At 42.9% G+C, this 13,873-nt stretch overlaps 1 protein-coding gene across 1 annotated transcript in view; it reads right to left on the bottom strand.

Moving 5' to 3' along the window:
• Window positions 1-13,873, bottom strand: part of CAMSAP2 (calmodulin regulated spectrin associated protein family member 2) — a 224,249-nt gene that overhangs the window by 108,344 nt on the left and 102,032 nt on the right. Inside the window, exons 3-4 of the mRNA XM_019528366.1 lie at window positions 8,281-8,442; window positions 6,600-6,683 (exon numbers count right to left, since the gene is read on the bottom strand). Coding sequence (XP_019383911.1) covers window positions 6,600-6,683; window positions 8,281-8,442 — 246 coding nt within the window. The remainder of the gene's footprint in view (window positions 1-6,599; window positions 6,684-8,280; window positions 8,443-13,873) is intronic.

Here is a 13,873-nt window from a genome sequence, read left to right as displayed (position 1 = left end):
GGCAATCAGGTTGGTCTGACATGATCTCCCCCTAATAAATCCATGCTGATTGCCCCTGAGCATCATTTCTGATGCCGGCCCATCACAAATGTGCTCCTTGATGATCTTCTCAAAGAGTTTCCCCAGGATTTTTAAACCATTTCCAAATAATTTTAGTACAATTTTTCTTCATATTTTTCAATGTGAAGGATTCACAGAAGTTCAGGGCTGGAAGGGACCTCGTGAGATCATCAGGTCCAGCCCCCCTGCTCTGGGCAGGAAAGACTGCTGGGGTCAAATAACTCCACCAAGGTGTGTGTCCAGTCTCCTTTTGAAGATCTCCTGGGTAGGTGTCTGCACCACCGCTGCTGGGAGTCTATTCCAGAGTCTGGTCACACGAACTGTGAAGAAGTTTTCCTTATATACAGTCTGAAACCTTCAGGAACAGACAAGAGCCATATACCATATCCATGCTGGTATTTTAGCTGTCCATGAAGCTCCACTGATGCAATCCTATACCACAGAACAGCATCAGCAACTTGTTTGCAGCAGCAAGCTGGAATGACCCAGACTAGGCTCAAGGCAGAACCCCATCACTGCTGCTAAGTTCTCCCACCACCCAGCCACAGCAAGGTGAAACCCCCCATTACTGAATGCTACAAAGCCTAGCTCCCTCCCTCAACAGATGGACTGGATCTTATAACTCCACAAGCCAGATTGGGCCCATGGCTGTAGAGTTGCTGACCCCTAGCATAAAGACATTAATGCTGGTATAATATAATTTGCACTGCCAGAAGCAGCACTAACTATGTTAAGACCAAAGTATGTCTGATGTAGCAAGTACAACGTTGTCCATATTCCTAGTGTACTGAAAGCCTTACTGACAAAAATTTCCCCTCTTCCCCTATATATATTTGACAGTTGGCATAGAGTGTTTAGGTCAAGGATTTCAAACATATGGCTCATGAGCCAGATTTGGCCCATAGGTTGCTGGACTGACCTCATGCATTAGCCTTTGCCCCATGCACTGCATGCAGAATGGGGGGGTTGGATCTGCACTGCACGTGCTACAAGCAGCAAGGTTGACCTGAGACACTATGTACAACCCGTGGGGACAGCTCTATGTGCAGCACTGGATCCAGTCAGCACACCACAGGCAGTGTGCATCCCATGTTGGCACCAGAGTCTGCATGCACAGTGAGCCCCCAGGGTTGGCACATGGTGAATGCAGCACAGGGAACCATCATGGAACATGTGCTCCCTGACGTGCTCCCCTGCATCTGGAGCCAGCATACACTGTGTGCAGTATATAATGGCCCATCCACAACATGCACATGCCCATCCATCTCTGTAGCCACTCCATAGGGTGTCAGTTCTAGTTTGACCCACAGACCAACTCAGGGACAGTTGGCTGCATGAGATGCATATCCCTGCCTTAGGCTATATTTGTTATACATTTATACTAGGGTGGGCAATTATTTCAAGTGGAAGGCCACTTAATGAGGTTTGGTGAGTTCTAGAGGCCCACATGGGTAGCCTGTCCCTTGACAGTTGCCCCGGTGCCTGGTTACCATCTTGGGACCAGAAGTTTCATCACTAACCCCTGACCTTTGCTACCAGAAGTCTTTCCATTTGCCCCCTGGAAATGCCCCTTTTGGAGGGGGCGTGGGGAAGGGTTGCCATCTTAGAACCAGAAAAAAAAAACAACAAATCCTACACTAAGTCACATACCTACTATAACACATTTTAATTTTATTACAAAAAATATTTTTATGATGATGTGTGTTTGCATACTGTATATAGAGATGACTGCATAATAATTCAAAAAAATTCTTAGTCTTAAATATTGTGGGGGGGTAGTTGGGGGGATGTATGGTGTGGTGTGGGGGTGTGGCTGTGTGTATGGGAGGCATAGGGTATGCTGGGGGGTTGTGCATATGTGGGGGGTTGTGGGGGCCAGGTGTGGATGTATGGCATTTGTGGGGTGGGAAGGTTTGGGGACCCCCTCCCATTGCCCCATGATGCAGCAGCAGGCAGGAGCACTCATGCCTGGGTGGCGCATGGCTCTGGCCAGTGCTGCAGCCCCTGCTGGGCTGTCTCTAATGGTTGGCGCTCTCCGCCATACACATACAACCCCCACACTCACGCAGCACAGGAGGGAAGCCCCACGTGCTGGAGAAGGCTGCCTTCCCCACCTCTAGACTGCATTACAGGGGCAGCCAGCTCCAGCATGTGGGGCTACCCTCCTGTGCCGTGCAAGCGTGAGGGCTGCATGTGCATGGCAGGAAGTGCTGGCAATAGAGGTAGCCTGGTGGGGACTGCACCTCTCACCACAATGTGAAGTGCTGGCTGGAGCCATGCACCATTAGGGACCAGCACCTGCACTGGGCATGAGCGCCCCCACCATTGCCTGCCAGAGCTGCGCACCATGGAAGGAGCGTGCGTGTGTACAGGGGGTCCCTACACCCTTCTACTCTCCCTCTCACCCACACCCTGGCCACCTGAGCCGTGTTGCTGCTGCCTCCCTGGCCGTGGGCTCTGCACTGCTGCCAGCCCCACACTCTGTGCTCCTGCCCTGCTGCAACTCTGCCCCTGCTCCCACAGCTTCCCTACCTGCTGCCTGGAGCAAGCGGGATGCAGAGCAGGTTCCCTGGCAGCAGCAGTCCTGCCAAGAAGCTGCATGCTGGCCAGACCAGGCACTTCTACCCACAAGGGTGGGAACTATACACATGCCCCCAACATACCCTATTGCACATCACTCCAACCCTCATGGGCAGAAGGGCTGGGTAGGGTACAGTGGGTGGGTGTTGTGGGCTGGATAAAAAGTACCTGGCAGGCCAGATCTGGCCCACAGGCCATATTTTGCCTGCTCCCGATTTATATAATGCCTATCACAATAGGTCTGTAGGCGCTACTATAACACAAATATTAAAAACCCAAATATGTTTTTATATACAACTGTTTTCATTAGATACATTCATGTGATCAAATCTGCAAAACTACAGCAGTATTTAAACAGTTAATGTATCCGCAGTATATTAGAGAAGATAACTATTTAAGACATTCTGCTCTCAGAGACCACAAGAATTTTGGATCTTAGTCCCCATCCTGAGGAGTAAAGAAAACAAAACAAACTAAAACTAAATCTATGCAGTCCTTTCTATTTAGTTTTCTTTCTACAGCTATAATAGAAGGCAGCAGTATGTCTACATATTTTCCTCGTGTGATCTACCTAGTTTTAGGAATGAGCTTCTCTAGCAAAGACATCTTATGCTCTAAATCAGGGGTTCCCAAACTGTCGTACACATATCCCTGGGGGTATGCAAGGTATCTTGGGGGGAGGTATGCAGGATAAATTGTGCAATAGTAGATTTAATTCTCATTATAATAATTGGCATTTAAGGGGTTAAAATATAAACCCTATGCTGATAGGGGTATGCAGGTAGCTGGTAAATCTGGAATGGGGTATGCAGTAAGGAATAGTTTGTGAACTTCTGCTCTAGATTGCTGTGCAAAGAAACTAAGGTTCCATTTTTTCCCCTCCATCACTAAAGGAAGATCAAGTTTGCTGCTACTAGAATGTGTCAGCAGCTTTCTAATACTATTTACTACTACTGGAAGAGGTCTCCCTTCTAAGGATGCCTAATACCTGCCCTAAGGGAGCACAGGGCAGGAAGCAGAAAGGGTAAGGAAAGGGGATCGGAGTGGGTAAGGGAAAAGGGAGGGTAGGGGGCTTATCTGTAGCAAGCCTGCCAAAAGAGCTGGCTTCCACTGATACATGCACATTTGGAGCCATTTCAGAAGGGGAATATCATGCTAAAATATGTTATGCTTAAGAAGCAGCCCCAGTCGTCCTCTAAGTCTGGACTAGAAACTTCCAGGAAGGACATATCTACCATAAATAAACATTCCTTTCAGTCCATATTCCCTCCAGAATGGATCTGCTGCTGTTTGAAAATACTTTAGTTACCTTAGGCATTTCACTGGTAAAAAATGTTAAGTAATTTTCCCTAATGATATTAAAATAGAAGATGCCTGACCTCTTTTCTGTTTTCAGCCACTGCCTTTGTGGGGTTTTCTTATGCAAATATATTCCATTACCAATCAAATTAATTTTAATGGTTTAATTAAAATGGTTAGGCAGGAATACATGCATCTTATTTATTTTTTGTTTGGTTGCTGTAACCATATCCTAAACTTGCAGGATGTCTCTTAAGCTTAGTTGATCCTGCTAAACTGGGGGTGCTCAATCTGCAGCCCGCAGAGCTATGGCATCTGGTCTACAGGGTTCCCCACCTGGGGGGGAGGGGAGGAAGAATTTGGTGGTGGCAGAGTAGCAGCCATTAATACAGCCACCTTTCTCCCACCAGATTCCCAAGCCCTGAGTACCATGTCAGAGCCAGGCGGTGCCCTGCACCTCAGCAGGACCAAGCTGGGGCCAGGCTATGCCCCCTCCCTTCCCATGAGCCTGAGCCACAGTCCTTTTTACCTCAGGGGGCTGGTTGGGGCCAGGCCATGCCCTCTTTCGCCCATGCACAGGTCTGGGTCAAGCCCTCCCCCCTCTGCAGGGCTGAATCATGTCCCCCTGGATGGGTCACATTCCTCCCCCCTGCCACACCCCTCCTGGGGCATGCTGCCCTGCTATGGGGCTGCTCCCCCGCCTTCTTCCACATGACCATAATGGTGCCCACCATTCTGGTCCTGGGCACTGGACTGGAATCACTATCTGGTTTGTGGCTGAACCAAGCACTACCCATCCAGCCTGCTCAGAGAAGTTTGAGCACCACTGGTCTAAATGAACTGCATTTTATTAATATTTAAATAAGAAACAGTTACACTGATATTCTGACTTGGACAAAATTACTCTTTTCAAGCCTGGGGAAGTCTAATGGTTTTCTACATGGAGTATTTTGCTTTAAAACATAAGAGCACTTCTCCCATATGTCATATGGCAGGGGTGGCCAACCTAAGGCACAGGTGCCACAAGTAGCACACAGTAGATTGGGCAGGGAACAGGCAGCAGTGGCAGATAAGGCAATGAACAGAAGCAGAGCAGCAGCTTGGTCAAGGAGCTCAGAGCAGGAAACAGAAACTTAAGCAGCGACTGAGTAAGGTAACAGGATCAGTGGGGCACTTGAGGAGGGTATGGAGCTAATTTGTGGTAAGCCTGCCAAAAAACGTTGCCCCCACCTCTGCTGACCAGGTATGGACATATGCATATTTGGAGCCCTTCTAAAAGGGAAATATTTCAAAACTGGAGCAGCTGTTACCTGCAGTTTGTTACCTGTGGACAAGCTGGAAACAATACAAATGTAGCAAAACTGCTCCCGCAACAGTCCTGGATGAAGTAGTATTAAAATTGGAACAGTTTTGCCACATTTGTATTGCTAGCCTGTGGGCAAACCAGGAACCATTAGAACATAACTGTTGCCCTTTTCAAATATTCCCCTTTTGAAAGGGCTTCAAATGTGTGCGTCCATACCCACAAATTTTCCTGTAAATGTATTTACTTATTTTTAATAAATGAAGTCCCACGTTCCAAACAAATAATGTAACCAGCCAGGCATCCTTATCATTCTCCCAAAGCTGGTCAGGAAGGGAAATTTAACCCTCACACGAAAACAGAGTGGGAAGGGAAGTGGAGTTGCAGCAGTCTGGTAATCACGCAACTCTAAGGATAAGGCAATACTTGAGTGTGTTCAGACTAAACACCTTCCCTCTTCAATAAAAAAAACATGTCTCTGCCCAGCAAATTGTGTCATTCAGAAATAAGCATGCCAAAGCAGTTCCTGTTCTGGAATCCCAAATACTGTTTCCATTGTATCATGAATTTGACTAATATACTATTTAACTGAATCAGCTCCAGTGACATTGGTGAGGGTTGGGAGGGGGGAGCAAGAACTCTTGACAGGTAAAGGTGTAGATTAGTTACTTTTCTATATTCATGGCTAATCTAGTAACCAGTTATTACCATGGATGGTAAGCAGAGTGATGCTTCTTATTATTCCTCATTTTACTATTAAAATCTCTCAGAACAGCCCAAGTAACAAGAGGATCATCTCAAAAGCCACGATCAGATAGCATTAAAACTATACTTCTCTTGTTAAAAACTAGATCTGGCTACAGTTTGGGTTTGTTTTAAATGGCATTTGTAAAGACTATTCTTAGGAATTGTCATGTCCATATCAGACTTGGCCACAAAGATCTTTCTATCCTGTCAAATTATTCTTTCCCAAGGGAACAACTGCAAAAACAAAGAACAACTACTTACTGTAGTACTTAAAAAGATGCCGTCATGGAAGTAATGAAACTTTGACACTTTAAAAGCTTTCTTATTTAATATGCTGCACACCCTATACTTAGGTAGGCAAACATAAGATAACCACAACTTTGTTCATTTGTTCCTATTTTTGACTTGTTACAAAGCATGATGATCTGATTAAATACTTGGCCTACTGACTAAACACCAACACACATTAGCATGGGTCAGTGTAACTGTAGTGTCGTCTACATTTAACAGAGAATTTGCAAACTGCTTTTACATGTGTACAAAATGAGTCCTGTTTATATGTATATGCAATTTTTCTCTCAGTTAAAAATATTTAAATTCTTACACCTACCTTTTGACCCACGGGAGTTTCTACACCATGATGCTCTTTTAGTTTTTGTTCCTGTTCCATTATGTCTTTCAAATGTTGATTCACCTAAAAAAGGAGGATCATTTTTAAATGGCCTATTCTGTTTTAAAGAAGAAGAGCCATGCTCTGGATTTAAAACTGAAATATGACAATTAAAATAATCAGAACTTTTAAAAACCAAATTAAGGTTCATAGTAAAACCAGGGTGAATCCATTGGCTGTAAGGCTCAAAAGTCAGTATACAACTTTACCTACTTCCATACCTGTCCCATACTCTCTACATTGATAGTTGCTCTCCCAGAGGAAGTGAGAATAAATACATACCTGTCCCTCTAGCAGCCCAAAGGCCAGCTACAGGCCCTGAAGGATTAGTATGTGGCCTATGGGCTCCTGCCCAGCCACTTTTCCCCACTAGTTGCTCCTGCCACAGTAACCAGGATTGTCATCTGACCCCAGCACTCTTTCCTACCCAGGGCAGGGGGTCCGACTCGATGATCTACTGAGGTCTCTTCTGACCCTGAAAATCTACTGGACTCCCCCTCCCTCCTCTGGGTTCCACTTCCTGCCCTGGCTCCTACAGGGACGGTGACATGATGGGAAGAAGCTGGAGTGCCTGTGCTGTGCACACAACAGAGAATGGGGCTGGACACTTGCACTACATGCGTTCAGCAAAAGGAGCCAGGCTGAGCACACTGCAGGTGGAACATGTAGCTAGGAGAGGCCAGAGGCTGCTGAGTGCTGTGGGCACTACATGAGGAGATGGGAGGGAGGGAGGAGAAGGGGGCACAGGACTGACTCTGCAGTGCACACAGCTGAGCGAAAGGGAGATGGGCTGGTGCAAGTAGCATGGGACCCCTAGATCTGCGGCCAGTGCTGCATGTAACCCCAGCTGCCCAAAAGTTGGACAGCAATGAAGTAGTATGTCCAGAATTAGCAAAAGTTTGTGGGGAGAGTTAGAGAATGGTGGGTTAATATTTTCATTTAAACAAGTATAGGAAAAATCTGTGATATGCTTCAACAAAATCAGATTTTTCCAGGCAGCTGCCAGTTATCATCACCAGCACATAGCTCACTGAAAGCATGAAACAATTTATGTTTTATACCTTACAGCACTGAGACACAATCAGCAAATGCTCTATTAAGTGTTTCAACCTATAATTCAGGACCACCTAGAGCTGTTGACTTGACAGAACATTGTGTTACCCATCTTACAGAATGATGAAATAAGATTTCTCCATTATGCAATAAGCGATCAAGTAGATCACCCCAAGATATGGCTAAGTACAAAAAAGATTATTATTTCCAATCATAGTTAAATATACTAGATAAAGCCAGAGATCTTCATTGGCTCCGCTAAATGATTTATAAACAACTTCAAAAACAAAACGTGTCAGCAAGTGACCAAGTTTCATTTCTCCCCCACCTAATTTTGGTTTCTTCATGTAGCAGTACAAACACTTTTATTTCAAGTTTCTTCCCAGCTCTTTTTTTTTCATTCTTGCTGGAAGTAAAGACTTTTACTTTGTATCAAATGAACATTATGTATTAAAAGAAGCCTGGAATATAGGACTACCTTCCAGAAATATGTATTTTTTTCATTTATTTCCAGCCAGAACACATTGATTCTCTATGCAGTTTAGCCTTACTTTAGATACGTTCCTACCTTATTTATCCAGTACATAACAGCATCCTCAATGTCATAGGGTAGGTCTGTGGCTTGGAAGAAAGATGAATACTGCTGAGCACATGCAATCACTTTTTCAATACTGATCATCTCCACGGTATATGCCATCATCAAGGTATCTATCATGGCTAAATGAGCACTCTGCAAAGAGAAAACGTTAGGGTTATTTTATGAGATACAATTTATTTATCATAGAAAATTAAAGACTCTACACGCTCTATTTTTCCCTCTTCAAATTATGAGCATGTGCGTATATGTGTGCATGCTTGCCTATTGTATAAGTACTTGCAAAGATAAGCACAAAAAAGCACTACAGGATGTTTGAAGCCTGATAGCCAGAATGAGGGATAATGCTGAAAACATGAACAACAGATTTAAGAGGTAATGTAAAGAACAAGGGTGTTCATTTGAAAAATAATGCTTTTTGTAAAATAAATTTGTGTAGTCAACACAAATATCAGAAGTCAAGAAGCAGTAATATGCAGCAAGTTGTAATCATATTAGTAATTACTAAAGTCATACAATATTTCACCACTAAGTTTTTATATAGCCACAAATGCATCTAATTATCGATAATTCCCCCCCACAAGTACCATGTTTATCCAAATCCAAAAGAAAACCCTGAATTCAAGATGAATTTGTTAAAATTTTCCACGTGCAGAATCTAATTATTGGAGAGTTATCTTAAATTAATATCCCTTACCACCCACTGCAGTGAAGAAAACAGTGGCATGGGGGACAGGAAGGGGGCAGGCAGTGAGGGAAGCAGTTGGAAAGCAAGCAGTAGAGGTCAAGCAGTGGGGAGGGGCAGAAGGAGGGGAAGCAGCTTGACACCTGCCTTTTTTGCCCTATAACATGCCCCCTCCCATGCCTGTCACTTCCCTTGTACCCCTGGGTCCAATCCCCCTTGATTTCCTACCCACAGCCTCTACCCCCTTGCCAAAGCAACAGCAGCTGGCTGCTCCCTCTACTGCATGATAACTAAATTCAAGACAAAGGGCTTTTCCCACTCTGTTAAGTGGTGGTGAGGGGTGCCTCTTCTTGAATTTGAGTAAATATGGTAATTAAAAAAAAATCTACTTAAGCAGGTTTTATCTATGCTGGAAGTAAAGTGTAAAGCTGTGTGACAAACTCATTTTGATAACTATAGATAATGGATTTATAAATGGAAGCATTTAGTTTTTATGTATGTTAAGTTTCATTAAAAATATTAAAACTGAAGAATTATTAGGCTATAGTGAAAAACCAAATATGATGGAATGGACTCACACTATGAAGAAAAAATATTTTATAATGGAGATATCATTAAAATGTTCACAATTTGTTTAAAATAAATGTGTATGGGTATAAGCTAAAACATGATGTTCTACGTTAACATGAAAGCTGTCAGTTCTTCCTCATTTTGAAGGCTACCAATAAAGCCACGGTAGCAGTTTTCAGAAGTTTGGGGAAGGGAGATTGTAGAGATTTTCATTCAGCGGAAACTCTAGGAGTTGTGGGAGGTAGCATCCAGTCAGATTCCTTTACGCCTCTTGTTGTGATATAGGAACTTATTGTTGTCTTTTATCATCAACTTTTTTCATGAACTGGAAAGATTTCCAAATGACAAGACTAAGCTCTGCACAGTGTTACCATTGCAACTAAGTTTTATAAAGCATCATTCATACAAACACTTCACAGCACAGTAATTATAACCACGACAACACTGATAACTAATATGGTTTCAAGAAAAGAGATGGAACATGATGTTTAATAATTATGTTTAGCACGGCATATGTAGAGCATCCACAACCATTTCATACAGTATCTATGCACTAGGCAAAAATGAATGAATTGTATTGTGCTCACTCTGTTCTTCGTACGTCTCCCACATATCTTCAGAATTCTAGTAGCGCAAGTGTGCCTTTTTCCATGACAACACTAAACATCTAAGAATCTGCCTGTTAAATTATTCTAGTATCCAGATAAATTTTAATTAGTATGTCTTGCCGTTCACACATCACAGCATCCAAGCACATTCAGACTTCATTTCTGCAATAAAAATCCATTTCGCTTCCATCACAGCCCCACTGCGCATGCTCTAAACAAGCATCACTCCCAGCTTCAGCAACGTAAATGTATATCATCAACTATCATTTGAAAAGTCTTATTCTAAATCAATGATGAATGAGACTTCACTGTGTTTTTCCCTTAAAAAATTATTTGGAAATAAGTTTCTCCCCTTAAATCAAAATGCTGGAAATTAGGTGTTGTTCACACATAAGAAGGGATCTTCAAATCCTTTTGAAGTACAATCGTGGTTTGAAAATTACAGAATACATCATTTAAAATAAAATTTATATTATACTTTCTGATATTGCTAGAGAACATTTCTGCTAATTTAAGACAAGCACACCTTATTTCTAAATTTAAGTTTGGCTAAACTTTTATTAAAGTGACCATTTGCATAGTGCTACTCTGTTAAAACTTTCAAAATGCCATTGCTATTTTTTGTACACTTACATAACGAATGAGATATTAAATTATTGTTACAAATAGATTTAATCTCTTAGTCATTTGTTATTGTTAAAACTTTAAGTAAAATACAATTACATAAATATTTGCTTAAATGATTTGAATTCAAGATTTTTTTCTGCCTTCTAATAAAGTGTACAGTACTCAGAACTGAAATGATGAAGTAAAAAATGTTAATTGTTTCAAAAAATTAATGAGATGTCAACTGCTTAAGCAAACTAGGGAAAACAGAAGGACTGACCTACAGAGAATACTATATACTACAATTTCTAGATTTAGTAATTCGCTTTGTGCAGACTGAGAGCAATTTATTTTGTACCTCTTTTTTCTTATATCCTTTATCAAATAAAAAAATATATTCCATGTCTTAAAGAATAAATAGGTAAATAAATATTTTCTTTCTTTGGATATCCTGCTTGGATTAAGAAGTTATTTGGTCATCACTCAACAACAAGAGGGGAGGAGGGGATGCGTCTGAGACAGACATATTGAGAAACTAAACTTATAATTTGTTTTTTATGCCAGTAAGTAAAAACAAACTTCTCTATAAAGAGGTATTTTGGAATAAGTGTGACAACTTCTAAAACCAAGGATAGTTTTCCATACATTTGCAAGTAAACCAAAAAACGCACACCAAATGTCTGAATCCAGCAAATTCATTACAAATAATAGGATCACATATTCTTTCCTCCTTATGCATTACAAATAATAACAAAGAAGTCTAAATAAGGCCTTGTGTTATGTGTGTCTAAAGCTACTCTTTACAATTTTTATTTTATTTTTTTTTAAGTAAACATGAAAAAGCTGAAACACTTTGTGGAATATTATTCAAGTTTTTTCCCCTTGTGTGTGTTTGTTTTGTAGTGCTAATAGAAAAAAAAAGGAAAAATAACTCACATCATTCACATGAATGCCATAACTGAATAGACACAGGGCACGTCTACATAGATTTCTAGGGTCAGAAGGAAGGGACCTTAGAAGATCATTAGGTCCGACTCCCTGGGCAGGAAAGAGAACTGGGATCAGACGACCCCAGCTAGGTGTTTGTCCATTCTCTTAAAGACCTCTGAGGTAGGGGAGAGCACCACCTCCGGTGGAAGCCCATTCCAGATTCTTGTAACCCTTAGTGACAAAGGCAACTCTCAAGCCTGGTGTTAGCACCAACACGCCCCTCTCTCTAGGCAAACTGCCCGCCTTGCTTACCTGCTATACCTTGTTATCTAATTAAGATGTTAAGTAGGTGGGCTTAGAGATGACCTATGGCAACGTAGCTCATTGCTACGGTGAGATACCATCAGCAGGCTCAAACTGGCATCAATACTACTGTGCAGTACGGGTAGAAACAACGTGTGCGCCTCCAGGACTGTGCAGTAACTTGTCAGGTAATTAGGAACTCTGTCTTCACTATCACTTGCTAAAGCAAGTACTAAATGACTGCACATTAACAACTGCGCAGTCCGGCACATGTCTATACACACCCACAGAGAAGCATCCGAGTCAGAAGGTGACATTTCTAAATAACAATTTTTTTTAAAAGAACCTCAATTACCAAAAACTTGAAAAAAGAACAGAATTGAGATTCCTATTCCACAGATGCTTTTTGGAGCAGAAATACTGAAACTTCTAAATTATCTTCCGGCTCACTAGAATGACTTGGCAAAAGAAACAAAAACTAAGAATCAAAACAACAGACTCCCAAGATCAAGGCCTTAATTTGAAATCCTTTCAGCAAAGCGTTCCTGTACCCTTTAAAATTAAACGCTACCAATGCTCCAATATTTTTTTTGCAGATTTAGCCATAATAGAAATAAAGTGTAATGGATTAGGAGTGTTATTGTAATCCTTCTGTTTGAAATGTGTTCATGTTGTTATAACATTGCATGCCTCAGTTTACCTGAAGCTAGTAAACAGGAAAGATTGGGTTAATAAGACAGAGAAGCCAAGTTTGCTAGTAACCTGACAAAAGACACATTCATCTACAGAGAACCAAATAGCTTTGTTGACACAGCAATGGTGGGGATTGCTGGTGACATCCAAGAAGTTTCAGGAAAGCCAAAGAAAGTAAGGATAATAATAACTAGAGGAATGTGAAGAAGTAGAGTGTCTGGCCAGGGAGGAGTATGAAGAGAATCCAGGGAAGAGTTTTGAAGTTTCAGATGGGGCAGCTGGAAAGAGAACAGTGGAGCAATCTTTAGGGATGCTCTGGACTATACAATCTTGTTTGCTGACAGAAGAACTTATTAGCTCTTAGAGAATGAGGTGGGCAAAATACAACCTATTTGCAACCCAGGTGTGGGACGCAGCCTGGGAAGTGGGGCATGTGGCAGGGCTGAGGCAGCATGGCAGCTGGACTGGGCTTTCTGGCAGCCCCTGCAGCTGTGGCTCATTCTGCCTTGCTGCACCTGCAGTCTGCCCCACACCCACCAAAAAGAGGCACCAGATAGAGCAGGCAGTCTCCATAGAGACTAGCACAAAACCCCAACAGGCAAAGTGTGCTTGCCTGGGTGGATGGAATAGGACCATGGGTTGGAGGGCAGGGAGTGGCATCTGGGAGCAGGACAGGCAGCTGGGGCTGGAATCATGGGGTACTGACAGCAAGGAACCAGGGCTGGGGCCCAGGTCCAAGGCAGAGGCACAATCTACTTCCTGCATGTCCCTATAATGAACGCATGTTCTGCAAGCAGGGACACGAGGAGCGATTTGCAGCTTTGCCCTGGCCACCTGTCCCATGCTGTTACCACCCCATGATCCTGGCCCTCACCTTGGCTCCCCATCCTGTTCCCTGCCTACCCACAGCCCCATCCCACCTGCCTAGCCAAGTGTGCCATGCCTGCAGGGATCCCATGCCAGTGTCTACAGACACCCTGTCCGACCACTCCATCCAGTGCCCTCACTGGCAGGTGAGGCAAACCCACGGCTGGATAAGACCAACTGCCACCCTCTTCAGTCTACAACAGTTCATAGAAACTCCTTAAGTGGCCCTTGAGCCCAAATAATTGCCCATCCCTGCCTTAGAGAATGGCAAAGAACCTGTGGCTAGTTGGCCTTTGTTCCAAAA

Source organism: Gavialis gangeticus, unplaced genomic scaffold (assembly GCF_001723915.1).
Source record: "Gavialis gangeticus isolate Ggan-Ray unplaced genomic scaffold, GavGan_comp1, whole genome shotgun sequence".
In the NCBI taxonomy this organism is placed as follows: Eukaryota; Metazoa; Chordata; order Crocodylia; family Gavialidae; genus Gavialis; species Gavialis gangeticus.
The sequence above is the reverse complement of the archived record's forward strand: the minus strand, read 5'-3'. Positions and strand labels throughout refer to the sequence as shown.